The 27,684-nt window shown below is 37.2% G+C and overlaps 3 protein-coding genes across 3 annotated transcripts; 1 reads left to right on the top strand and 2 right to left on the bottom strand.

The window, feature by feature from the left end:
* Positions 1-8,889: 8,889 nt before the first annotated feature.
* LOC104606756 (BTB/POZ domain-containing protein At2g13690) lies at positions 8,890-15,063 on the bottom strand. The gene is made up of 2 exons (XM_010272120.3): positions 14,059-15,063; positions 8,890-9,964 (listed from the first exon to the last, which is right to left on the bottom strand). The coding sequence occupies exons 1-2, from the start codon at positions 14,803-14,805 to the stop codon at positions 9,032-9,034; spliced, it is 1,680 nt and encodes a 559-aa protein (XP_010270422.1). The 5' UTR covers positions 14,806-15,063; the 3' UTR covers positions 8,890-9,031.
* A 6,548-nt stretch (positions 15,064-21,611) lies between these two features.
* On the top strand, positions 21,612-22,358 carry LOC104606757 (uncharacterized). The gene is made up of 3 exons (XM_010272121.3): positions 21,612-21,745; positions 21,835-21,897; positions 22,051-22,358. The coding sequence occupies exons 1-3, from the start codon at positions 21,656-21,658 to the stop codon at positions 22,180-22,182; spliced, it is 285 nt and encodes a 94-aa protein (XP_010270423.1). The 5' UTR covers positions 21,612-21,655; the 3' UTR covers positions 22,183-22,358.
* Positions 22,359-24,734: 2,376 nt separating this feature from the next.
* Positions 24,735-27,053, bottom strand: LOC104606758 (bidirectional sugar transporter SWEET1-like). The gene is made up of 6 exons (XM_010272122.2): positions 26,759-27,053; positions 26,623-26,659; positions 26,098-26,193; positions 25,513-25,792; positions 25,301-25,420; positions 24,735-25,189 (listed from the first exon to the last, which is right to left on the bottom strand). The coding sequence occupies exons 1-6, from the start codon at positions 26,790-26,792 to the stop codon at positions 24,992-24,994; spliced, it is 765 nt and encodes a 254-aa protein (XP_010270424.1). The 5' UTR covers positions 26,793-27,053; the 3' UTR covers positions 24,735-24,991.
* Positions 27,054-27,684: the final 631 nt, after the last annotated feature.

Below are 27,684 nucleotides of genomic sequence, written 5' to 3'. Positions count from 1 at the left end.
TGCATCTATTAATTGATTTTTCATTAGATGGAAGTGGAAAATGACAGTTTGACCTTAATATCTGTTTGAACAAATTTAATCTACAAAAATTATAAATGAAAATATCATTCTTATCCCTAATAAAACAAGGGTAAGATCTATTTTCAATCAATTTTATTTCTATCTGAATAAGGAAGACACGTTGTTGCAAACTAAGAACCCAAGGATGCTATTGCTCTCTTATCTAGTTCATTCTATTGAAAGCAAATATTGTTTTGCAAATTTGGAAATTACATTATTACATTTTAAAAGTTCGATATAAAGTGTTAAAAGTACTTTTGGAATAAAATGCCATAAGCCCGTGCCTTTTAACATTTTTCACTCAGTTTAGGTGGTCAAATTACCATTTTCATACAGCAATATACATGATTCTTGACAGAAAATCCGTTAAGTAAATCAATTACAAACTATAAGGGGTATGTTAGTGAAACCAAAACTATATGATAGATTTCACTAAAACCATGGAGCTATAAGGGGTGTTTTAATAAATAATATAGGGTGTTTAGATAATTGGACCGGATGAGCTGGTTGGACCGGTTGAATTGTGATTCAGACCTGATCCGATTGGACCGTACAAATGACATTTGCAGGAAAAAAAAATAATTAAAAAAAGAAATTTTGTACGATACAAAATAGAGGGTGTAATTTATGCGTGAGACATGGGCATTTAGATAATCGAAATTGAAATGAATAATAAACACAGATCTTTGATGGCGGAATCAGCCCACAGATTCTCTCTGAATTTCCGATCAGAACAAAGGAATTAAACTTTTCGATATGACAAAAGTACCCTTACCTGCCAGTTAGATCATTCTCCCAGCCTTTAACAACCTCTCACGAGAGAAAATATAAACTGCAACCAAATTCATTATAAATCACATACATACACAGATAGATAGCAGCAGTTACATCACCAACCATCAATTGGAACGGTTTTGAATAAGGCAGCCGACCCAGAGAGACCCCACCATCCGACTCTATATGATCTTGTGGATCATCTTCATGTAGTGGGTCATGTTCGTATCATCATTTGGATTATCCGTTCGAAAGTAGATGGTAGATCTGAGGTCGTGAAAGTAGGATACATTAAGCAACGGCACAGCTTATATTTATTCTTACATTGAAGAAGGGATGTACTTTATTTTAATGAAAAAGGCAGAGGCATTTTAGTAATTACAAAATAGGGGCATATTCGGGAACTTGGCGATTTTCTCTTTCTATCTATGTGACGACAACCAGAGTCGGACACGAAAAACCCTAACCAGATAAACATTCCTGGCATCTACTCATCACCCCTGTCTCTCTCCTCTCCATTACATGACATGATATGCTTTATGCATATGTATATGTATGGATGACATGTATGTACATCTATTACATACATGCCTTCATGATGGATGGATGGGCATGATGACATCCATCCTCATGGCTATGTAGCTATGTCATGCGTGGCAATGTGGCACGTGTTACGGGCGTTGACGGCTAAAGCAAACGTTAAGCGGAAAAGAGAATAACGGGGCCGTTTGGAGCAGACAGTTGGACTGTGGGTTTAAGTTGGTCCCCCACAAAAGAAGATTCTCTGGTGGACGTAATAGAATTCCATTTGAGGCCCGATCCGCTACCTCACGACCTACCAAAATTAATGGTGAACTAGGAAGTCTACGTGGCGTAGGAGTTGTCTAGGTTTGAAAGGGGACATCATGATGTTTGACTTTCACCATACATTTTATTTTTTTTAATTTGTTAGAGATAGCTCATGCCTTCTTAATTTTATTCATTAAAGGAACTTCTTGGGTAGTTCTGTTGTGGGTTCTCCCAATCCTAGATAGGTTCTCTATAAATACAATGTTGCATCTTCTAGGGTGCAAATGAATTGGAACCCAAATTAGATTGCGATCCTATTTTGTTGGATTTGAATATCTCGTATCGGATTTTTACATCAGATCTGATTGAATAATTGGATTCGATAAAAAATTATATCGATTTTAGATATTCCTTATTCCATCAGAAAGAATTTGCTAAGGGGTATTAGTTATTTATGATATATTTATATTACATTTTTTTGTATTTTTTATATAAATATGTTTATACATATATGTGTGATAAAAATAGTTGAAGAAATGATTGCACCTTTTGTTCTTCTTTATATAGATCATTATGCTTTTTCTTTTTAATAATTTATTAAGTTTTAAAGAAAATAAATTGAATCGGATTAAATTCAAATATCTAACATTCTTAATAGATTCGAATTTGAATCCGCCTTTTTAAAATGAAATCAGATCCCATTGGATATGAGATTTATATGATCGGATTAGATTTAAATTTACATTGATTCTAATCCTATCCAATCCGTTTGCATCCCTAACTTCTTTTTCTTCAAAATCGAAATCTTAACAGTTTTTGTTCTGTCAAAAATTAAAAAGGTAATTGCTATTTATGCTCCATTTGGGAAGAATGCAAATATAAATATGTTCAATACAAATGCAGGGTTTAAAAATATAAATATAGATCATATACAGGATTTTGTATTGAAAATATTTATATTTGCACTGTGGATATTAGGAGACCAAGACCCATAATTGCATGGCCTTCACGAAAGATCATGTGATCAGATGTGTTGAAACATTTAATTTTTAGATCTTTTAAATGGAACTTTTAACCACCTTCTACATGTTTACATTACAAATCACTTGTTTTTTTTTTGTGTGTGTAAGAATCTAAGCCCCTGATTGGTTCACAGGAATAAAGGTCTGGAATTAGAATCAAAATAGATTATTTTGATTTTAACTGTTTGATTGGGTGGAACTGAAACCTTATTTTCATTCTTACTGGAATGGCATTCCCCATTTGAGGGAATAGCTATTCTCTGCCCCTGTTTTGGGAATGAAATCCCATTCATATTCATTCTGATTCCTATTTCCATTCCTATCTGAGATTAAAGGAATGGATCATTTCGATTCCGATTCTAATTACAAACCAAACGGAACTTAAAATGATTTTGGCCTGCATTAACTTTCAAGTTGGGACAAATTATGGTTGCCTTTGATCGTCCTATCTCAGGGCAAATAGCAAGTTTTGGGATTCCAGACCGCTTATGTGTCGTATGTTTGGAGACCCAAGCTCTTTTCTTGGGTGCTATTTTTTTTTTTTTTTTTATAATAGAATGACTTGTTGTTTTGTCCTTTAGTAAATAAAATAATAAAATAATAAAATATTCAAACGTATAATAATCCACCCAACTTCAGCTATAACGAGGTCAGAACCTATTTAATACATTGTCCTATTAAAAAATAATAAAAAAAGAAAAAACCCTCTTTAATAGCTTACTTGCTAAGTCATTCAATTCAGCTATATCATCTGTTATCAAACGGTCCCATAAAGTAATATCTTCTGAGTTTTGAATGTAATTTTGGCACATCTTATTTTTAATGATGTAGAGAAACCCTTAATTGTTAGCAAGAAACTATATACTTAGAATACAAAAAAAAGAGTTCTACACTAAACATAACCATAAAAAATGGACAGGTTCAGTGATGGCTTCGGAGTTCTGACTTCTGAACAGTTAATGGATGGAAAGAATTCATTTTAGTGGATGGATTTTTTGTGAGAAATCAAGTCATTAACCAATCAGCTCCTTCTTTTATGTTGTTAGCTAGAATTACTTCTATTGTATAAGATTGAAGATCTGAATAAAGAATAGAAGGTTCTGTGTCCATAAGGCGTGGTAGCTGGGCCTAGCTTGAGTAATTGTTTACTTTTATTAGGGCTGCCCCACGGTAATCCTTTTGGCTCAAGAGTTGTTGCCATCCCAAAATCCAGAAATGGGCTCTGTGAAACACAACATATTAATTCTTCTTTTTATCAGGTTGCAAGAACATTAATATAAACCCAAATCCTAAGTACCCAAAAATGTTTCTTTATGTTTTTTCCTTTTAAATGTCTGCTGTCAAAGGTTGCACATTTGGGTTTTTATTACCGAGTGCTGGAGTTGGATGTGGACTTTACCAAAGTGGGACTTGGTTTAACTTTGTAACTAACAAATAACTCAGTGCAAATTACTGTGGCGTTTGCAGATGTGGCTGCAAATCAGGCAAGAATTTACACAAGATCATGTTTTGGCCTTTGGGCTGAGCCCATTTAACAAATCTTCAATCCAATCCCGCAGAAGTTGCACCCCCCTGTTGGCCTGTATGCAGATTAGGCTGTGCTTGGATGAGCATCAGGATAAAGCCCCAATTTTAGGCTTTGTGGCTTGGGGCTTGTATTTTGACTTCAGAATATAATGTTTTCTGAAGTAAATTTTAGCAAATGGTCAGCATAAAGGCAAAAGCTTATCCAAACAGCTACCTTCAAGGCTTCAGGAAATGATCTAAATTTAAGTTTTTTCTTTTCTACCCATGACAATTTTATATGATGAACCTGTAAATTTGAATGCTAGAGTGCCAGTATCAAATGATTTCACTTCATGCTGGTTTTCAGGTGTCCTTTTATTGCTTCCAACCGTCCATTAAGTGGGCCCCTGTATCACCTTTATGAATTAGATTATCCAAATAGTGATGACTCGTGGGAAAAGGTTTCCTAGTAGCTTCTCTGCACGACCAACTCTATTTCTGCAATGTGGGTGGATGGTGCAGTTGATCATCCAAACTCTCCACCCTCTAAAGTTGCCACATGTTTAACCCTCTAACCACATCACCCTTGCACTCCACTCTGTATTGAGATGCAATTTTTTTTCAATTAATATTGACCCCTCAGTTTTAATTACAAAGTTTACTTAAAAAAAGTTTTATTCTGAGAACATGACAAGAACTTTTGAGTTGAAATTGACCCATGAATATAGAATAATGGGGGAGTAATATTGGCAATTTTTTGAAATTCTAATCCAAATTCATTTAACATATGAAAAAAATCCTTGGTATAGGGATTAAACTTCCATAATGTTGTGTTTGGTTTGATAGAAAATTAAGAGAGAAACAGAAGGTTAAGGAAAAGTTCTTAGCTCCTATAGCTCGCTCTTATTTTCTATCAAACCAAACATAGCTTAAACATCTTGACTAGCAAACCTGTTTCCATATTTCATTATCTCAGATCAAGTGTTTTCTGCAACATTCTTTCTGAACTTTGACTTGGAATAATAATGTTTATAAGTTGAAAAACAAACTTGAGTAATGTTTCTTGTAAGGTTGCATTTGACTCTCCCGAAAATAAGGCTTTTTCTCCTTGGTTGGGCAGAATACAAGGAGAAAAGGCTGGTTACTGGTTATTATCCGGATAGATGGGCAAAAGTTATAGATGAAAACTCCTTTTCTCTTATCCCATGAAAACTCTTTTTCCGTATTGAAGTTTTAAAATCATATCTGTGCAGATTCTAACTTTAACTAAGTTCAGAAAATATCTGCAGAACTCTCCAAACCCAACATAAAACAACTTTTTTACGACCATACCATTAGACTCTTATTAGTATCCTATGACCTTTTACAGCAACGAAATTTGTCCATAATCTGTTAGGCAGCCAACCCAACTTTATCTGTACTGTGCAAGCCTTATCCATATAAAGAAAAGTTATGGATGAGCAAGCCAAGCACAGCCTGACTTGCAGAAACAAAGTCATCTGGGGAAGAGCACTCAACCATTGATCTACTTGAGAGCTGGGCCTCATGTTTGGTGGACTCCACTGGTGTTACCAGAGTTGAAAATAATGGAGTTTTCCAGCACAAGTTATGGGGGCTTCATATGGTTCAATGCTTACAGTAGGTCTCCTCTCTGACTCTCACCGCAGATAGATAGCTCTTACCATTTGGTGATCCTTCCTTGCAACAAACAATACTCTTCAAACTTCGTGGAGCATTGGGGTCTTGCATATAAGATAGAGAGCTCCGAGCTCTACCATTTGATGTTTGGTCAGTTCCTACTCACTGAATTGATTTGCCTGTCACTTCCTCATTTACTTCTTGATAGACGTTTGTATACCAAACTCTCTGAACTCATCGATGATTTGTTGCTAAATAAGATTTTCCGAGTAGCTAATATAGGTGAGAAGCTTGTCTCCAACGATCACCAGAACACAATTCTGGTGAATCATAAAACATGTTTTAATTTGTATGTTCAAACAACAGATTCCATTACACCACGATCAAGATCATGCTGATTTTTTTTTTCATTGTTTTTTATTTCCAAATTTTTTACCAAGTCAGCAACCCCAATTTCTTTTATATTAATATTAGAAAACAGAGACTCATTCAAGGCTGTGAAGAAAGGGGAAGATATGGTTTGAATGATGCAAAACGACTTGATTTAAAAATTAAAACCAAATGGAATTATTGTTATTGTGGATTAAAAAGAAAGAAAAGAAAAGGAAAGTCAAACAAAAAGAAATAATGACACTCCCTAAAGTATTTCTCCCAAATACCGGGGCAAGTTACCAAATTTTAGTGGAAAATTAGAATGGTCAAGGTCATTGTTTGTTGCATTCCTTTGATGGGTCATTATTAATAAGCATAAAATAAAAGTCGAAAAGAAAAAGTGAAGTTGTAATAACTATTCCATGAGGCTCAATCTTTGGTCCCGAGGGGCGGGAAAGGTTAAATTGTTATGGGGAGTTTTGAAGATACAGACCTGGATCTTTTGGTGTTCTTGCCGGACTTAATGATGATTTGTTTTGGCTAGATGGGGTTCAGTTCTCTCATCGACAGACATGGAGAAGACAGAGGCTTTGGATGTTCAGAAGGTAATTCTGGGCCCAAACTCTGTAGTTGCAATAATCAAGGTTTTGCTGGGTTAATCTGATTTTCTTGAACGGCAGCTTAACTAGTCCTATTCTCGGTGATAATTCGGAGACTTATAAGTCGATAGATGATGTCAAGTGTTATCATAATTAAACCTACTAAACAAGCAGCTTTCACAATAGGACAATGTAAGAAGTAAGAACTTCATTTACTGCTAGCTACTGGTTGGGAGTGGGATGGGTCCCAATTCTTGATACATTGGACAGGTGGCAAGTTAAGAGGGTCCCATACTGCCATACGTGTATACATGTCCCATAGACCCAGCCACAAGACCTTACCATTCAAGAACATCCGCCTCAAGGTGAAGGCAAGTTACCCAGTATGTGTCACACCCATACAAAATGCTATATGCCAAGCTGCGCCAACCCTTTCTGCTGTTGGCTTTATAACAGCTTAAATCTTGGGCAAAGAGCTGGTGCCACCGCTGATGCCCATGTGAATCAACTCATCAAGGCAGTTGAGAATGTGTGTGTGTCCATTAGTTCATGGCTTTTGCTCAACTATTCATTGAGTAAGCATGGGAACTTGTTATAACAGCCAAGTTGATTCCTGTCACCCTAGCTTTGCCGGCCTATGCGGGTAGCACCTAGCAATTAGCAAATATATCCAATTGGTTTGCTTTATTGCTTTAATCGGATAGTCTATAGTATATTGGTAGGGCTTTCTTCTTTCTGTGCATCAGAGGACAACCATCCCTTAACTTTTCTTTCTGCGCCGGAACTTGTCAAAAATTGACCAATAACATCTTTTGGGCTATGATTTCTCTAGGGTGCTCCATTGTAGGAACTGTGATTTTTCTTGTTAAAGGAAAATTCACATCTCTCCATTTTAGCGTTGAACCCTCCTGGCTTGGCTGTGCTGGCCCGGAGCAATGTCTATTAGGCTTGGCCCAGACACAGTTTTAACTTTTAAGAAGAAATAATGAGTTCGGGCTGGGCTGCGGCAGATTCTTACTCCACCCAAAGTTACATTGCACATATAAGCATGATATTAGTTCTACTTTACATGTTTCTAAGCATTTTATTGATTAGAAAAGGATGATCACCATTTGTTCTAAACTCAGTTTCTTGGTGGGCTGAGCCAACGCTGATCAGCTGAATCAATCTGGGCCACACCTGGACTCACCTATAAATGGCTCAAGTTGAAATCCTGGCTATCTTTATGTACAAAGTAACTGAGACCCACTTGATGGTGTCTTTCACCTAACTGATTCTTATGTACCAAAAAAGGGTATAGTTGGATGACCATCGACCATCTAATTTTTGGATTAAATTTGGAAATTTGGTGGAATGTTTCTCACTCCTCAGTAGCCAAATAAATATAATAACGAGGAATTTTAGCGATTATCCGAAACCATTGCTTGGTGTGCAATGGTAAAACCTCGGTGGTTGATAGTGGTACTAATGGATGGAGTGGTACTAAGCCAGCTAACCAGGAATGAGTCAAATGAATCAATCAAAGCCAACATTTACTTTTGTTAATGCAGAGATCCAAAATATTTCCTACCAACATTCCTGGCCTTCATTAAATCGTGGTTGCAACACTGAAAAGTAAAAGCGTATCGTTGAAGGGTGGGTCTTTGCTGACTTCGTTCAAGCTCAGCTAGGGTCAGTATTTGGTTGGCCGACTCAACAGTAATCTGTCCATGACGGACGGATAGCAAGGTCATCGTAATTTTTGTGAATTAGGATCAAATAACTGATGAAATGGGGAATAGAATATAAAACCAATTTTTCTTGGACAGTGTTTCTAGACAGACAGATTGTCTTCATAGCATTTTTTTCCCGAAAGGCTCAGTTTGGAAAGAAACTGCAAGTACATTCAAAATACAAGGTTTTTACACCTTACAATCTTACATATTTGCATTTGTGTTCCTTCCAAATTGAGCCAAAGGAAAAGGAAAAGGGGAAAAAAACATTCATGAATATTTTCATAAGTGTAACATTCTATTCTTGATCAACAATTGACTGTAAGTGGGTCTGCTTGATAATGCTCGTGCACGCCTCGGTAGCTTACGTCAATGAATTGTTAAAGCTCATTGTTAATGTTAGTTTGCATCAATGAATGGTTAAGGCCAGTACTGACTGCTCTTTAAACACCTGAAAAGCTACTCTACATTATTCACGTCAATCTGTTTTAGATGATGCCTCTAAAGCTACATTACAGACCATATTACACAAATGGTAAGTGGGGTGCTTTGTGAAAGGCTATCGTGATTCAACGGTACGAATTTCAGGGGCCCTCAAGAAGCACCTGCGCCACCAGATTTGAAAGGCTTTGCCAAGATTAGGGCACTCACTGCCATGCCTGGAGAAACACCGGAACCATTCCATGAACAGAGAGTGCTGCTGCTTCAATGGCAGTGTAAGCAGAGCTTGACCCATGGCTTCCTCTAGCGTCTTCACTTCTAGCCCCTTCCTGCACCTCTGCAGCCACCCAAAGTCTACTAGCATTGGCCCAAACCATGCTTGCAGGACCGCGCACCTGGCTTCTGATCGGCAGTGCAACTTCCCTCTCCCTAGTGCAATGAATATGCATGCTGATATTCGGCTTAACTCATACCTGATCATTGGAGACACCAACTCATGCATCCTCAGCAGCTCCCCTTGATCTGCCCACACGTCAACAAACTCTTCTGCCATTTGACGTTCCAGAAGGATCTCCAGAAGCCAGTTGATGTTGTCAACTTGCCTAGAAACCCGTTCAATCAAGGGCTTACCATTATCTTCTTTTGATGGCTTCTCAGTAACAGAATCGGAGGCTTCCTCAAAAAGCCCAACCAGGGAACCAATACAACTCTGACAAACAACATACAGATCATCCTTGTTGAGCTCAGTCTCCTTCTCATAGACTGAGCTCTTGGACAAAAGCCCCTTGACCAAAGACTTAAGCTCATTCCTTGCACCAGCATCAGCACCATTAGTGACTGACCAAATGAGTTGCATGGCCAAATGTTGCTCAGAATCAACTTGCTCCAGTGGATACAGCCTGCCCAACACTTCTCTAGCTGTTGCATTATCAAAACTGAACTTCGTAAACAATCTCTTCAGCTTCTCTTCCTCATCCTCACTCCAAGGAACAGCCTCAAGGTATTTCAAACAAGACAAAACGCCCTTGGTAAACACTATGCCTGCTGAGACCTGATATGTGATACAATATGGAGATCGTCACTCTTAGTCTTAGGAATGTTAAGCCATCAACAGGAGAAGCAGAAAAAGAATTTAATAAACTGAATTTGCTCTAGAAGAATATCAGAATTAAGGGCAAACAGACCCCCAGACCATAAAGGAACTTGTTGGCCTGAATGTATGGAATATAAAACCACAGAAATATTTTTGCAGTAACTGGGCTTCAATGGAGAAAGAAAAGATGATATTTTCTGCACTACTGAAGTAAAATTTGAATTCCACCACTCTTGTATACTATTTTTGTTGGTTTAAGTGATATCAAGCTTTGGGTTTCAAGTATCTTTTTTTTTTCCTTTTCGCAATGGATTTCAATGGAGGTGCATTCTATAGATGATGGGTTGAAAAGATCCATGGATTGCAATGGAAAGAATGTAAAAATTAAATGCCATTTCCATAAGTTTTACAGCTGTTTTGAATATACATTCAGGATGGGCTTTCTTTTCCTTCTCTTAATAATAATTACTGCTCATTTTTTACAATCTCTCTCTCTCTCTCTCTCTTTTTATTTTGTATAAATCTAATATTACGGTTCAGAAAACAAAATATTAACTTACCAATCAGAATGATAAACATGCGAAGCATTTTCAAAAAAAAAAAAAAAAAACTGATAGCAAAGAAAAGAAGTTGTTAAAAATGAATAGGAAAACGATTGCATCCACAAAAAGGTGTTAAGGCAGCACCTTAACAACAAACTATTTTTAAACACAAATATGATCAGAAATTTGCAATCTCTAACAACTCCCAAAACCTCTTCCCAAACTCTGATCTAACAATCTGTGTGAAATCTGGAAGCCCCATCACCCAATCAACAATTAACTTGCCAATATCTACCACTAGCACTAGTCTCTCCATCTGCTGAACCTTGCCTTCAATCAGCCTTCTGTTCCAATCCTTCCAAATACCCCAACACACCGCAAAGGGAATGCAGCTCCAAACTACTCTAGCTTTCTTGCTACCACGAATCTTAGGGTTAATAGAAAAATAAGTTTCTAAAGTGGCATATCACGGATCTGTAATTCAAAAGCTTCTATCACCTAGGTATGACATTAATAGGGAAGATCAACTTCAGAAATCATTTGCACCAATCATGTAGCAGCCAGCAGATTCTCTATTCCTCCTCTTTTGAGGTTATCAGTAGTGAAACTTTAGTACGAAAAACTGGGGGTGGGGGAAAGAATAGAACAAGAGGGAAATGAAAATAAACCAACATAACCACACTGCCAAAAGGGTTTCCTTCCAATGCATCATTTACATTAAAGATCCACCTCATTTTCTGGGCATCAAGGCAAGGAAGGACTAGCTGGATCACTTAACTTCCTCTAGTGCTTACATTTCCCCTTCTGTAGATGCACCTAATAAAATTGCTAGAATCAACTAAAGTATAGTCAATACATTAAAAAAGTCTCAATATATCATCTATATTGGCAAAAAATAGTATGGTCTTTATTATTTTGATTGTTAAATAGTGCAATGGATTTTTTAAAATATTTTAAAATCCAAAATAAAATCTGTTAAAAACTAAAATTTGCCAACAGAAATTAATTATTTTTGAATATGATGAAATTTCCATTAAAAATATTCTTAAATATTGTGACGTAAACTGAAATATTCTGAAAAATTGGGAAAACATTAAGTTTAATATTTAGTTGTAGCTTACTGAAACAAAAATATTCCAATTAAAACTATGGTGCATTGTAATGAAAACTAGCATAAAAATACTAATAGTTGGATACAGATTTATATCCTTGTGGTGACAAAGTAAATGAGGTGCCCTACTACCCTCTAAAGAGCCTCTAGGTCTTTCCAAGCCTCACTTTTATTCAACTTGATTCTGTGGTTTACTTCCAGAATCCAAAGAGAATCCAGGCAAGAGAACATCTTGTTTAAGTCAATGTTAGATGGAAGGACATTTTCCCCCTTTCTGGATATATGTAAGTTTAAGATAATAGTTAGATTATGGTGTAAAAGTTGGAAGGGAGCAAAGCCAAAAGCAAAGAAAAAAAGAGCTTTTCTCTATGGCACATATTATCTAAAAGTTTCTTCATTTTGGGCATGGCTCTTGAAAAATGTAAAGCCAAAGCTTTCAGTAGGATATCCTCAAAAACAGGTTGAGCCCCATTGCAGAGGATTGAGTACATAAAATATAAAATGAAAGGGCAGAAAGACCAACCGTGGAGGGAACTGAGATGGAAAAAGCGAATACATATCAAAATTTAATTTGCTATTTGAATAGAAAGTAAATTAGTCATACAAAATTTAAGACAAGTAACTAAAAATACCTAGTGGGATTGACAGAATCATCCTCAAGAATCAGGACCAAACTAATTATCTCATCCTACCTTTTTGTATACAGAACTTATATTATTATGGTTTACATTGCTACATTTAAAAAGGACATGGTCAGAAATGAACTCATTTGAAGTAACCTAGGAGTAGCTTCAATAGGCAAGAAATGAGAATAATTAGACAAAGATGGTTTGTTCAAGTGCAGAGAAGACTACAGAACCCATAAGAAGAAGTTATCTATTACAAGTTGAATGGGCTATAGCCTATAAGAGCTAGGGGCAGATAAAAAATGACATGGGTTGAAATGATAAGAAATGATTGAAGGGCTCATAATATAACAATTGATATGACACTGAACAGAATGGGATCCTGAAACAGGACTCATGTAGCCAATCCCATATAGTTGGGGCAAAGCTTAAATGATGGTGATGATGACATCACTAGAATACAATTATCTACCTGTTATAACATCCAATTGCAACATCACATAGCTGAGACAAGAATATAGGGTAGAAATACCTTTCACATTTTTGTGGGAGTAAACCTAGAATACAAGTAATAAATCCCTAGATCTTTTCTTATAAGAGAGTTGTATTAGAATAGAAAAAAGAACCCTAGGCTGTCTTGTGTAGACAGGAGGGAGTGTACATCAAACAGCTATAAGCTGAGCACACCAAAACAGATACAGATAATTTTAACCGATTACAAATGGACCCCTGGCCCAAGCAAACCCCAGTTACACCCTTGAGAATTGATACGATCTCGGGCTGAACTATTAGCAAGGGAGTTAGCTGATCTTGGGGCCCACTTCAACGAGCAGTTCAGATTCTTTCCCAAAATTTTGGCTTCGCTTACCAAAACTCTGAACTACCAAGCTGGTTATGCTTCTGAATTGAGCCACAAAATCACTACTTTGCAGTCACCTTCAATAACCACTCCCCTTCAATACCTTCCTAGATACTTCGTAAAGATGGCTTCCCCTGACATTTGAAAGCTGTGCTACTCCAGGAGAATCACCATTTGTACTCCATGCAGTAGTGCATAACTTCTACAGTATAGAGAGGTGCTTTTGTCACTGGTTCAAGTTTGGGGGAAAGGCCTGCTAGGAGGCTTGCGGCAAGCATAGGACTTATGCATTGAGTTAAAGGTTATAAATATTTGAAACGAAAAAGCACTGGCAGAGAAGGTTACTGATGGTGTGGGAGAATACAATGTCCAGACATGATGCTAGAAGTGTTGGATGCAAGTTCTAAACCGTTTGCCTACACTCTAAACCACCAAAATTTTATTGTAATTAGTCCATCTTTCGTTTATTTATTTACTTATTTTTCGTTAAACATAGTCCATCTTTCTATATCAGTAGTAATGTAGTTTGAGTTCCTGTTCCTAACCAATGATCCATTTCAGAAAATCTAAAGTTTTGTGGTTGTTTTGGCCAGTTAATGTTGCTAAGAACGTATGACCTTTCCCAACTTAACAACTTAGAACATTCCTAAAGACACATTGAATCATAAATTGCGAAATTTTCTGAAACGTGGCAATATAAAACCTATATTTTCGTACATAAACTCGTGCTTCTTGCTCATGGGAGCACAAGAAATCAAACCATGTCAAAAGAAGTGTACGGGTCACAAGGGCAAATCTCGAAGTTCAATAGAAATTTCTAACAGTTCAACAGAATCCAAATGCACGGTCTTTCCTTGAAGAAGTGACAGATCAACAGAACAAAGAAAGCAGAAAAAAGATTCTGAAACACTCACCTCGAGTACATCAATCGAACGGGAGACGCCCATCTTTAACAGACGCCTCGTGATATCGTCCAGAAACATAAGCTCAATGGTTTCACGAAAGACGGTCAAATTCTCAACATCAGGAACCTCAATCCTGCAAAGTTTTGCAGCCGCACGGCTGCCCGAACCCCTTCGGCAGTCTGAGATCAAATCGGCAAATACAGAGCTATTCGCAGAAAGCACCTCCGAGTCCAATTCCAAGACCAAGCAACCCCCGTTCTTGCCCTTCAAGCTTAGTCTCACATCAAACACCGGGGAACAACTCTCGGCTTTTGTGCCAGTACTCAAAGAACGGTCAAGCGCGGGAGTCTGATAAGCCTCAGATACCTCTGGTGCAACCAACTTCTCATCAGTGGAACGAAAGGTCTCGGATCCCAATTGAGTTCCATTATCACCAACAGAAGCAGTGTCCGGCACTATATCCCGAACAGGATCAGGTGCATTATCCGAATCGATCGGAGAAACTCGCCCGGGAGACAAGATACGGCGACGGTCGATGAGTCCAACCAACCCTAGCCCACTTTTGCTGCTCTGAGGAGAATTGGGGAACGAATTACCAGATTTCGAAAGGATCTCAGATTTGTGAGTCGTCTTGGAGGGAGCACAACTCAGATTTTCGGGGCTTTCGGGAGGAATGCCAAAAGAACAACACCAAGAACGCCGGAACCCTCGACTGTCCCGGCGAGAAAGAGTTCTCCGGTGGCCCGGAGCCGCCATTAATGACGATTGCTGAAGCCTCACAGAGTAGGTCGAAGAGGACGATAGGCGGTCAAGTTTGGATCCGTGAGAAGGCACATTGGAGAGAACACTGAGCTTTTGGAGTTTCGCTCAGAGCCCCCTACTTCTTGCTCCCTCGATTCTCGTGGAGTTTGGATTCTTGCTCTGTACGTTCGGTTGGGTGAAGAAAATGAGACACAGAGATAGAGAAAGAAGAGGAGGATACGTGGAGAGAGAGAGGATACTGTAGTCTGTGGTAGACTAAGACTAGTAGTACAATGGAAGCAAAGTACGTAAGCTAATCTGCGCCGGGTGGGTGCATGCGCGACTTCTTTGATTCTTTGATTCCTTTTCTCTCTTTTTGGACGTGCTTGTGGGAGCTGTGATAAAGTATGAACTGGGTACAGCTGACCCGATGACCCGTGACTTTATTTAACCTACCTGGCATAGTGGGGCCCAACAATGCTGGGACCAGAAAGACAAAACAGGGTGTGGGTAGCAAACTGTTGGAATGTAGAATTGGTAAAACTGAATTCCCCTTTGAAACTTCAGCGTCAGGATCTAAGAATCCAAACACGAAAAAGGTGATCGTACATGACTTGTAGTGGTCAAGAACGGTGAAGCCTACCATACTCTATCAACACCCATCCAGATCGAACGGCTCCAACATTACAAGGACGATCTGTTGTTCGGCCTAATGAATCGATTATCATGTACCCGTGATGGTACAGCCCCTTTGCTTAATCAATTATAATTTATTCGATGCGGTACAATTATTGGAAGACACGTCGACTGATCCACAGATCCCAGTCCTGACAATGGGACCCCACTCCTGGACCGTTATAGTTATATTACTGAGATCAGGCGATCTATTTAATGGTGATTGATTATTTACTTATTTACAGTAATTTGGAAAGACAGAAAGACCTCTACTTATTTACTTTTAATAGGGTTATAATTGTCTTTCACAGGGAATGAGGCTGGCTTTATTCAAATGAACTAATGAAGTGGTCAAATCAGCGCTCCTTAAACAAAGCAACCGTAACTAAATACCATATTAAGTCGAGATAATCACTTAATAACTTAATAAAACTAGTAATGAAATGTTTATAGGATAAGTACCTATTAATAAGTGTTTATCATAAAATAAGTGCTTATGAGTGTGTTTGGTGAAAAGCACTTGTTTCAAACGGTGGTCTATAGGTATTTTGAAAATTAGGTGATGGGTCAAGATGGGCCAGAAAGGCAATAAACACTTGAAAAATAAGGCAAAAATTTTAGTTTCTTCAAAATGGTATTTTTTTTTTTTTGAATAAACACTTATTGGGTTTTTTTACATAAGTACGCATAAATGCTTTATTGGTGTGGGACGCTTAAATAAGCACCCCTAGACTGAGGATTAAAGGGGTTAAATTAAGAGCATAGTTAAGCTCTTTTTGAAGCTTTATTTTTGTCTCTTTTATCTCAAAAGAAGTAAAAAACAGAAGCATGTTTGCATGTTTCGAAGCGAACGCAATCTAAACTTCCCTAAAATTTTATACAAAATTGGTCAAAGCTACTTCTTGAAATTTGTAATAGCTCTTTTTTCAAGTTAAGTTCATAAAAAATTATAAGAATAAAAAAGGTTAATTAATCAGGTCAGGTAGGAAACTTCCCTACACGACCTATCCTACTTTTGCCACGTGAAAGCATGAAATGGCAAATCCGAATCATCCAGCAACTAAGGGACCCTCTGGATTGGTCACCCATGACCCATTCAACCTTCAATTCTACTTCTACCTTTTATTAGTGTTTTTCACAAATAACAATGGCCTAGCTTAATGTTTTAAATTTTAATATTTGAATTTGCAAAAAAAAAAATCCTTTATTCTTACCACGTGGCAAGGGTTTTGGGGGTTTTATATTTGGTTCTTTGGGACCCAAGCCAATTCTCAATGTGGAATATTATTCTTGCTTGTTCAGCTTCCTTGCTAAACGATAGGACTAAGAGATCTGATCCCAATTATAATTGAAGAATAAAGTGGCATTTTTCTTCCATCAGCTTCGTCACTTACAAGGTTGTACTTGAGGCCAATATTGTTAGATCTGCCATTGCGTTCTCATGTTGCTAAACAATTGTTTTATTCACTAGGTTCCTTTTGGTTGCAAAGTAAAGGAAGAAAATGAATTATTTATATCGAAAATGCCATGGAAAACAATGTTTTATTTTATAGATGAGATTCCTTCAAATCTAATCTTCCCTTCCCTTTAGTAAATCGTTTTTTATTTTTTATGGAAAGGGTTGCCCACTTCATTCCTTCCCTCCCTTGCCAGAAAAGGTCTGATCATCTAAAGTATCCAATTGGGTTTTACATTTTTCTATCAAATATTAAAAGCTATGAACTAAATTAAATTAGACCATAGTTAGTTACTTTACACTAGAACATAGCGAGTTCTTGGAGGGTTTCATAAATTCTAAACTCTATCTACCTCCTTAAACCTGTAATGGGTTGGATTTTAAGAATTCAAACCCTCTCCACACATGAAAATGCAAAATCCTCCCTACATTCAAAGGTATAATGGATTGGATATAAAATTCACATCTAATTTCTTATTATTTCTTGTTATATATAAGCAATAAACAAGTAAAATAAACAACCAAACATCAGAATTTCTAATTGTTTGATTAATTAATATGTATAAAAAGCACATAAACTATCAATTATCCTACACATAAATTTTAAAATATTATTAAATTCAAGTAATACTTAATAAATAAAATTTATATACTTTCCAATAATATATGAGTCGAGAATAATCAGGCTAATACCATACCCTACCCATTTATTAATATGTATACTCCTACCCTAATACCTCTAGTCCTATCAGTTCTTTGACTAAAATATAAATAAATTTGTTTTTTTATACATAGGCAATTGTAGCTCCATTTGTTGTTATTAGATAAAGATGATGCTATTCCCAATCAGTTTCCTTGTCAATTCCTTCTAGTATATAACACCTAACAAGCTTTACTAGATTCACAAGAGAGTATGCCATCTGTTTGATTTCCATATGTCTACAATGCCACAAAACATTCTAAGAGATGCCATCCATCACTTTCACAAAAAGTAGGTAGGTAAAAGCTAAATCATAGTTGGGTAGTTGGGTCTAGTATTATTCAAATTTGAATAGGGTTATATCTGTCCTCTATTGAATACCATGTTATATACAATGAACCCTTGTGATCATTAGAATTTGCTCCTCTGGGGATATTTCAGATTGAAAAGTCAAGGGCAGTGGAAGTACCCGTGAGTGAGGGTCCTTTTGAGAGGGCTGAGATGAAATTCAGCTGGAGGTTGAAGTAAATAGCCCTTCAAATAATTGAATGACAGCCCATTCCAATAACCTCGAATTTTCACCAAACATAGTTTATAGGCTGTTCATCGGAGTGTCCAAAATGACTGTGTCAAAACCCATAACATGGCTTTCCGCTGAAGTTTCTTTTAAAGGTTTCTCCAAAACAGCTCAACATAAGCAGCTGCACCAACACTTCAGCCCTCCCATTCGGCCCTTACACTGTGTTTGGTTTGAAGGAAAAAGTAAGAAAAGGTAGAAAAAATTTATACAAGGTTTATAAAGGTTTTTCTGCATGTATTTCACTTCCTTTCCCTAATCAAATATAGCCTAAGTGGGTCCCACACAGAAAGCCTAGAAGTTATGTTTGATGAAAAACCCAAAAACCCTGAATATGCATGCTGTAATTCAGCTATGAAATCAAATTTCTTATAAAGTTATTTTTAATAATGTTTTCAAAACTAGACCAGACCAAACGGTTAGACTAGAAAATCGGGAACCGTTGACCCCAAAATGGCTTTCTGGCCAAAACTGTTTATTTGATCAGCGAATCGTTGACCCGGACAGTCAAACTGTTGAACCGGATAATGGTTTTTGGCCGTTTTCTGTTATTTGTTTTTAATTTTTTATTAGAATGGGCCGTCTGTTTGGTCCAAACAGTCGGACCGTTCGACCCAGGAACCAAACCCCTAAATGGTTCCTTGCCCGATCTATTTTTAAAAACCTTGATTTTTAGTAGCCTCTTCAAAGCATCTCAATCAATACAACTCAATTAAAGCTGAAGCAGTTTAATGAAAACTTCAGCTCTCCCAAACAGGACCGGAGGACCCCGATGCATGTGAGGCGCAGATGTGAACTCCCAATCATATAGTGTGAAAAAGGCATTACTGAATGTGCTTTGATCATTGATATGAACACACCCTTAGCTTTGGAATGTTTCACTAATGAAAGCACATCAAGAGATGCTTTTCATACCCTCATAATGGGCAGCCATGGGTTCTTGTGAAGGCAGCCCTGGCGGCAAAATTGACCTTAAAGTCAGGGTTACTCACAGGAAACACAAACCTGGAAATGGAGTGATGGTGCCCCGAGGCCTTTCCTTTTCATTTGTAGGAACTGCAGGTGCTAAAAGATTTGTGGCCCTCTTCTCGACACCTGTTGGAACAGCCACCACCCCTTTGGCTGTCCGATGTGGGCCGCTTGGAAAATTTCTTCTTATGAGCTAACTCAATAAACTTGGCATCTATAGGAAAATGGGTTCTTAGAGATGAGATGGCAAAACTTAATGGACCCCTTTCATACTGCCAAATGTGCTGCCACATATCAAAGAACGAATTCATGACCTTCTTCTGTTTCTGCTTTAATGGCCTTCTTTTGCATGGGTCTTGTGAATATCTCGACCAATCTTGACTAGGATTGCTGGGGTGACACTTTTATTTCGTTTATCACCTAATGGCTTCATGGGGCTACACAATTGGGGTAACCTGTCCCATACCCGAATATAGTGGCAATGGGATTTGATCATGAGTCCCCACTACAATCAGCTAGCCAGAGACCTCACAACCGAGCCATCATCAGCTGGTGGGTGGTTCTTATTAAAATACACACATTTTGTGTATTAATTCAGACTAAATGTCAAAATTGTATCACCTCAACTTTTTGACTTGGCTGATTGTAGTGGAGACTCATGAGTGGTGGTTCAGTTGATATGTAAATGGATTTATCCTAAAAGAGATGTTCCCATCAACTTCGGATAAGAGTATTTAGATCATTATAAAATATATATATATATATATATATATATATAAATAGAATCCAATCTGCATTACTGCATAACCACAAACTCTCCAAGGTATAACTGGTGGGCCTCATGTGCACCATAATGTCAGTTGTGTATGTGTTTGTATAACTAAGAACACCATAATGTCAGAGTTAAGCAACCTTATAAAACTCACCAAAGCTGCAGATGTAGGTAGGTTTATTTAGAGAATCCCCACCACTTTTCACCAATTACCAAATTACAAGTTTAGGTAGCATCTTCAATTATATATATAATAGAGACCGTGATATCACAGATTAAACAACTCCAACTATAATCTCCAAACTTTATTCCCAAATCTTCACCTTGGGTATGCTAATGTGCTTATCCTTTCTCAGTCGAGCTCATACCTACTTATGTGAGATATGGAAACCATAAGTTGTTCGAGGGCACAAATATGGGTTGGACTTGGATCATATTGGGGAAGATCCTACACTACCCGAATTTTAGTTTGCTTTACTCGTTGTGCTGAATCTGGTGATCTAAGTTTCCGTTTGGGAGGGCTTTTATGCAGCGGCTTCTACTGTTATATGAGCTATGGAATCTGGAACTCATGGAAATGTATTTGATAAAAAATCTAAAAAATCAAAATTGGACTTAAAAAAGTCATAAAATCAAATTTTCAAATTTTGGGAAGTTGTTTATTTGGATAAATGTATTTATCCAATTAAGTATTTCTTAGAAAGCATTTACCTAGGTAAGTTCATTTATTTATATTCTTTTATTTTTTAGGTAAATAATGACTAATGACTGTTTTAGCTATAAGAAGCCATTATTAAGATCAACACTTTTATGCATTCAAGTATTAGCAATTTTTCCTCCAGGTGAAAAAATTACTAAGACATATCCTAGAGAAAATAAATTTTCTATAGACCCCTACATAAACTGGAAAAAAAAAAACATGAATATCTTGATTAATAGAAAATTTCCCCTCTCAAGATCCAGAAAAAAAAAAAAAAAACATAAACCTCAATGATATTAGATAATTTCTTCGATGCGGCTCAATCAATACAAGAAATCCAAAAAATCCTCCCAAACGGTTCTGAATCCGTTTGCTACTCAAGGCAGATCACATTAAAAACGGGTTGATACAAATAAGCACATTAAATGAGCACTTTAACTGTCAAAAATGAATTTTAATCTTTTTAATGGGCTGAGGGTATTTTAAAAAACATGTAAAAAAAAAATATTCAATTGCTCACTGAACGTGTTTACAACGTTACGCCTACCTGATCCGAACCGGCTCGAGTCATCAGGAGGAGGTGATACCCGCCTACCCGCCAAACCGTTAATTGAAGGATGAATGAAAACAGTGTATGAGACGTGGCATCAAGTGGTAATTTCCGTAAACGACTTTACCCTAGTGGGGTTGGTTTCCAATTTCCATGGCAGCTCCAAACGAACACGGAAAAGTAGACCGGCCAAATGTTCCAGATGTCGAGGAAATGCTCCACATCACGTACTCTGACCCAGTGTTTCCCCCTCAAATCACGACGGAATTATTTTTTCTTGCCACGTGTCTCATAGCACCGTACCCATGTTGCCGCGCGAACAAATATCCACCGTCCATTCCTCCTCACGTGTCTCAGCCGTGATCTACTTGATCACCGGAACCCCATATTTAAAGGACGTTGGACGTAACCTCCGAACCACTTCAAAATAGCCCAGTAAAAAATATCAGGAAAGAAGAGGAAAAAAATGGATAAATGTTCTCTGCAGATTGAGAGGAAGTCCTCAATTGAAAATGAGCCTCGGACGCTTACGATAGATCAACTTCAGTTTGCAAGGGTAAGACCAACCGATTCGTACGTATATATGCTTTTTCTTTTCTGGGTTTGTTTCATTTCGCTGATTTCTATTTTGTTTTCTGATTGAAGGAGGAAGCGCTCTGTGTGTTGAATACCAGGGGCATAGAAGAAGCTATTCGCATTTTCACAGAGGTAAGAGCTCTGGGATATATACATTTTTGAATGTTATTACTGAGTGAGAGTTAAGAGATGAATGGTTTTGGATTGGTTAATGGAAATGAATGAATTACAAAGTATTTGCGCAAGCTATTCACCTGTACAGATTCATTGGTTTCATGGTTGTAGGGTTTGAAGCCGGTGGTGAGCTCTGCGTGTCAAAAGAGAAGTATAAAAAAGGATTCAGATGAAGAATTTGAGTGCTTTGCAACTCAATTGAAACTCCCACGGTTAAGAGATGTAGTCTCAGCACCTTTCTGAGTGGGTTGGGTCGTTCACTTCCTGTTTCTGGGCTTGCTTACTTTCTTCACAGATGTACAGGATGGAATTTTGCCTTCGTTCTTTATGTTCTTCTGTTTTCTATTTTAATTTTTGTAAATATAACAAAATAAATTTCAAATAAAATATTAAAAGAACCGCCAAAATTTTTAGATGTATGTATGTAACTAGTTGATAAATATTGATGTTTCTGGGCCTTTGCATTTAAATAATTTGCCACGTCAGCGTTTTAGCAGAAGCAGACATGATCCAAGTTGTTTATGAAAAAAACACTAACACAGTTATGAGTTGCTTAGTTTTGTGTGCAGGGAATGATCAATGATCAAAAAGAAACACAAATATGATGTTAGGGGGGGTGCGTTGAAGCAACGCCGATCCTTGTGCACATTGAAAAGTGAAATAAGCTAGCTGAACACTTTTTTGAGTTTGTCATCATGTTTTAGTGGCAGAGAAAAATAACGATTTATTTGTAAACAAATCGAGAAATCGGATATCTTCAGAAACATGGCTGAATAAGGCTATGTTTGGTTATGTGGGTCTGAACGCAGTTACATTTACATATTAAATATTAAAAAAAATGCCTTGATATATGTATATGGGCAAATGGGGAAATGCCAAATTTTTTTCATAGGGAAATGCCAATTTTTTTTCCTCCAACATCCTTAATGTTTATAATATAAGGTGAAAAATAAAAAATGTTTAAAGTAACATTCAATTAAACAAGAAAAATAAGAAATTTTCAAAGTAAAAAAAAATTGTAAAAAAAAAAACGTTTAAACCAATAAATAACTTATCTATAAACGTCCACCAAATCAAATATATATTAAATCTAAACTAAGAAGTTGAACTCCTACAATGCCACATTAGCACTGATTAAGAGGATTTGCTCCTAACAAACTCAGAACTTTATTGGGTTTGCTCCTAACAATATGGGTCTTCACATCCCCACCTCACATGAACATCTATGGCTACAAGGGCTGTGAGGCGCGTATGATTAACAAATCCGATTTTTAGAAAAAAAAAAAATGAGATTTACTGCTCACAAAATTGGTCCTTACATCACACCCACCTCACCTCTTGCAGCAGTGGGTCACTTGTCACAGTTCTTCCAAATTGTCATTCATCCGGCAGTTGATGAACTGCTGACCCGAACACTCATTGGAACTTGGTTTTGAACGAACTTGATCTTTTCAGTGGGTCAACCCCTGGTGGAACCTCTCTGACCTAGCATTGGAGCATCTTTTCAGGGGCAGTGTTTGGTATGAAACCGTTATTTACCTAAAAATTTAGGCTCAATTTGGAAAGAATATAGTACAAAACCTTATATATTATATTTTTAAACCATGTATTTGCAGTCTTTTCAAACTAAGCCTTTTAGGAAGAATATAAATATAAATATGCAAAGTTCAAAATACAAGATTTAGTAATACAAAAATACAGAGTTTTGTAATTTACATATTTGTATTTGTATTCCTAAACTGAACTTTATGCTGTATTTGGTTGCAGTGCAATTTTATTTGTATTAGTATGAATGCATAGGATTGTAAATTTTCTTTTAATTTTGTTTTGGGTTTTATTTTATTTTATTTTGTGTTTTAATTTACTTCATTTGTATTCAATCCAATAAAATACTTTAATTTTGAAACAAAAATAAGTTAGAATTTACACTCAAATAATTTGCATTGTCATAATTTTGTATCAATACAAATTAATTTGCAATGCAATCAAACACAGTCTTGTAGAAAGAGTATAAATATAAATATGTACAATATAATTATATACAAAATACAGGGTTTTACATTCTACATATTTGTATGTGTACTTGATGTAGGGATACTTAGTGGATTTCACCACACCATGTGGCGTTGGCAGACCACTGTTTTCAACCACTCCCAAGGCAAGATTAGCTATAAAAAGACCTCAACATAAAAAAGAAAAAAAATAAATAAAAGAAAAATCATTCCTAGCTATTAAGGATTAGACTCAAAGCCCTCGTCTTTTGCTTGGTCCAATCTTCTTTAAGTATTTGGCTAACTTAATCGTCGGAGCTTTCGCCCTTGGGATAACATTCAAGGCCTTTGACGTGTGCTCTTTTCCTGTTCGTACCTATTGGCCTTGAACACTAATAAAATCACCTTATTGCCCTCGACGTCATTGGTAGCAATAATGCTACTTTCAAACTTTTGTACTCTTTCCAAACTAAGCCTTACAAGAAAACTCCAATCCAGTAAAATTTCTTAAGTTTTATCATTTATTTTGGTTTATTGGCATTTTTAATGGTATTTGATACCATGGTGGGTTGAAATCTCAATTTTTGTAGTTGATTCAGCATTGGACCGGAAAAACTAATATAAGGTGTTTTGTATTTAAATCAATACACAATTGTTTAGGTTCAGTTTAGGAAAAAAATATAAATATTATACAGTACAAACTACAAACTACAAATACAATACACAAGATTTTGTACCGTACATATTTATTTTATATTCTTTCCAAACTGAGCCGTATCACTTTAATTACCAAAAAAAAGGATGAGCCTTAGCGTTTGAATTTTGAGATGTGCATTCCATGATTTCGCAGATCAAAGAGAAAACAAAAAGAAAAAAAAAATTACAAAAACTCCTTTGGGAAACGAATTTATGCAACTCTTGGATGCTTCGCAATACAAGATTTGCATAAACGAGTTGTTTACTAGTATTCCCCTTATTTTACTGATCTAAATCCTCAAGAGGCAACCAGATGATAGATAGGTCATAGGGTGACGTAGGTTAAACTTCCTCCGTCCACCTGTCTAAACACGAGGACGCTCCTCATGATTTGCAAGATTGTACCTCGACCGTTGCATCTCTTCATGTTGCGGCTTACCAAGTCCCATCTCGATGAAATCTCCACCTTTGGTTGCTGTGTCGGCTCCACCTTCATTCTTCCTGTAAATCGCATACAGTATCAGCTGCATTGTCCCCAATACGCATCCAAACGCATTCGGAACCTGCCACACCATACCATCGCTCCGTTAGATCAAGATCACACGGCTGTCGATAACTTTGATTACACCAACCTCCCTGTGATTAAGATAGATAACTAACTAATTACGACTTACAAAGAGGAACGGGTCTCGGCCGAGAAGACCGTAGATGAACCAGGACGTCCCGCACAGGAACACGAACAGCGACAAGAAGAACGGCATGAACTCAACGCTCTTTGTCTTGATGACCAATCTCTGTACGGTGTACAGCACAGCTCCCAGCTTTGTAAATAAATTATACAAATAAGGGGCAAAACGGGAATTACAAAATGGAATCTGGGGCTTACCATGACTGATAGAGGTGAGGCGTACATTATAATGGAGAAGATGGAAGCAGCAAAGCCACTGAAGAGCTTCCTGGCGTTGCCATGCAGGGCAAAGAGTGAAACCAAGACCACGACCGAGAAGATGGTCAGAACTAAAAAGAGGAGTCCCATCACCCTGACCTTCTCCTTCTTTGAGGCGAATATCAGGAAGATCATCACGTAGACTGACTCGATTGCGCTTCCAGCACCGTTGATTACGCTGACTAGGATATTGTGTGGGGAAACAAACGGAAGTCCATACCTGAGAAGTGAGAAGATAATCCAATTCAGCTTAGTAATTAGATCAGACGATCAGGAATGAATGCGATAGGTTTCAGTTTAGTCCGAAGTTGCATGTAGACCAGGACTATTCATGTCATTTCAACTGGTTATAGTCTGAAACTACAAAACCATCGGAGCTGGAGCTGGAAGCGCCCGCAAATCTTGGTGCAAAAAAGTTAAATGACTGTATCGCCCTCCGTTTTTTCCTTGAAAACCACTAAAAGGAAGTATTTAGGGAGAAAGACAAAAATAATGAAGGGCAATAATGGCAGTCAGAATGTTCACCACGTAGAGAGGAGACAGTTGAGGAGGGTCATGACGTAAGGAACACCCGAGAACTGCTCTGTTGATCTGCTCTTTATGATCCTACGAAATGTTATTCTGTGACCACCATTACATAATTCAAAATCAAGCAACATAATGACCAAAGAGAAGTATTAATAGATTTATTGGTTAATTAACAGAAAAAGAAGAAAGGCAGAAATGAAATCTCTAGATGGGTTAGTATCAGCATTTCAGCTAATGCATGGATTCTTTTTACAGTTTGTCCAAAAGAATCAAAACAATAAAGAAATAGAAATTCTGCAGTTCAGCAATTCCTGCAACATAACTATCAGAAGACTGTTGTAGCTTTACAGAGAAGGAAAGAGAGAGAAGAAATGAAAAATGGTGTTAGTGATTTTTTAAATCCAGGAGTTTCAGAAGAAAAGAAAAAAGGAAAGCAGATATGTTAATATACTTCTTTGCGTTTTCTTGCTGACTGAAGAACTCATTAATCTGTATTAAACGGGAAAGAGGGGTGAAGCTTACGTTGGAGACAGGAAGAGAAACAAACCAGTGGCATTCCCTGTTTCAGAAACTCAGAAGAACAAAGAAACCCATCAGTGAAAAGAAACTAATTAATTAAAGAGAAACACTGATCCAGATGAAAGAAACAAAAACCCACCAAAAATTCCAAACAAGAAATGAAGAATGTCCATTACTACTGCAGTCCAAGGACTTAGAAGGTCAAGCAAGTTCAGAAGTGAATGAAACTAGATTGAAAGGAGAGTTGAACTACTGAGGTGGTATTTATACAGAAGAGAGAACAGAAGAACCAAATAAAGTTGCTTTATGGCATTCAATGTTGATGTCATGCTTATCCAAAACTACTGTAATGAGAATCCTCCCCTCACCCTCCCCGCTTCTTCTCTGCAAACTGCATTGAATTGACAAATGATTCGTGGAGAAAAGCAAATGGGTTTGGTAGAGAAAAAGTTTTCTTTCTTATAGACTCTAATCCAAAGGAGTTCACTCAAGAAACAGCTGAAAAGGAATTAGCTATCTTTCTGCTTGATAGCTGAAGTTGCTTAACTTAATTAATGGGTTTTTACTTTGTCCTCTGGTTTAAAAGCCATTAAGAACGCTGCAAGCTCGTTGATGTCTGAATGGGATATTGGGTTGATTACTACACATTTGTTTTTGATAAGTCGTTTAATTCAGTCAGTTTAACCATTATCAAATAGCCTCGTCACCTCAAGTCTCTAACATGTTTTGGGTTTAAGTTATTGGTCTAGCATTTACCTACTGACTGATTCTGCAAGAATGGACTATGGAGGGGCCCTTTGGGCTTATTGGGTCCCTCAAAACAGGCGAATTTCAGTCATATCTAGCTAGCACATTATCATATATGTTAGTGACTCTATCTAGGGCCCGTTTGGGCCACTCAACAACCTAAGCTGCCAAGTGCAAGATTTGTTGAGTTATTTTAATCTCTTGGGTAGATAACGTGGCAGACATGAACAGGTCTTTACACCATTCAATGGCCACGTTGAGGAGTTGTGTAAATGCCTTGCGTTAGGGCGTTAGGGTTAGATATCAAGTATGATATAA

This window comes from Nelumbo nucifera, chromosome 5, assembly GCF_055504915.1.
Source record: "Nelumbo nucifera cultivar China Antique chromosome 5, China Antique-T2T, whole genome shotgun sequence".
Taxonomy (NCBI): Eukaryota; Viridiplantae; Streptophyta; class Magnoliopsida; order Proteales; family Nelumbonaceae; genus Nelumbo; species Nelumbo nucifera.
Note: the sequence above shows the minus strand (reverse complement) of the source record. Positions and strands in the feature narration are given on the sequence as shown.

What these genes read in the sequence shown, in the direction of transcription:
- LOC104606756 (XM_010272120.3), bottom strand. Translation starts at nt 14,805, where the DNA reads ATGGCGGCTCCGGGCCACCGGAGAACTCTTTCTCGCCGGGACAGTCGA. An exon ending in GTTCGATTGATGTACTCGAG is followed by an intron (nt 9,965 to 14,058) that starts GTGAGTGTTTCA and finishes ATCACATATCAG; the next exon opens with GTCTCAGCAGGCATAGTGTT.
- LOC104606757 (XM_010272121.3), top strand. Translation starts at nt 21,656, where the DNA reads ATGGATAAATGTTCTCTGCAGATTGAGAGGAAGTCCTCAATTGAAAAT. An exon ending in ATCAACTTCAGTTTGCAAGG is followed by an intron (nt 21,746 to 21,834) that starts GTAAGACCAACC and finishes TTCTGATTGAAG; the next exon opens with GAGGAAGCGCTCTGTGTGTT. An exon ending in CTATTCGCATTTTCACAGAG is followed by an intron (nt 21,898 to 22,050) that starts GTAAGAGCTCTG and finishes TCATGGTTGTAG; the next exon opens with GGTTTGAAGCCGGTGGTGAG.
- LOC104606758 (XM_010272122.2), bottom strand. Translation starts at nt 26,792, where the DNA reads ATGGACATTCTTCATTTCTTGTTTGGAATTTTTG. An exon ending in TTTCTCTTCCTGTCTCCAAC is followed by an intron (nt 26,194 to 26,622) that starts GTAAGCTTCACC and finishes TGGTGGTCACAG; the next exon opens with AATAACATTTCGTAGGATCA. An exon ending in AACTGTCTCCTCTCTACGTG is followed by an intron (nt 25,793 to 26,097) that starts GTGAACATTCTG and finishes CTCACTTCTCAG; the next exon opens with GTATGGACTTCCGTTTGTTT.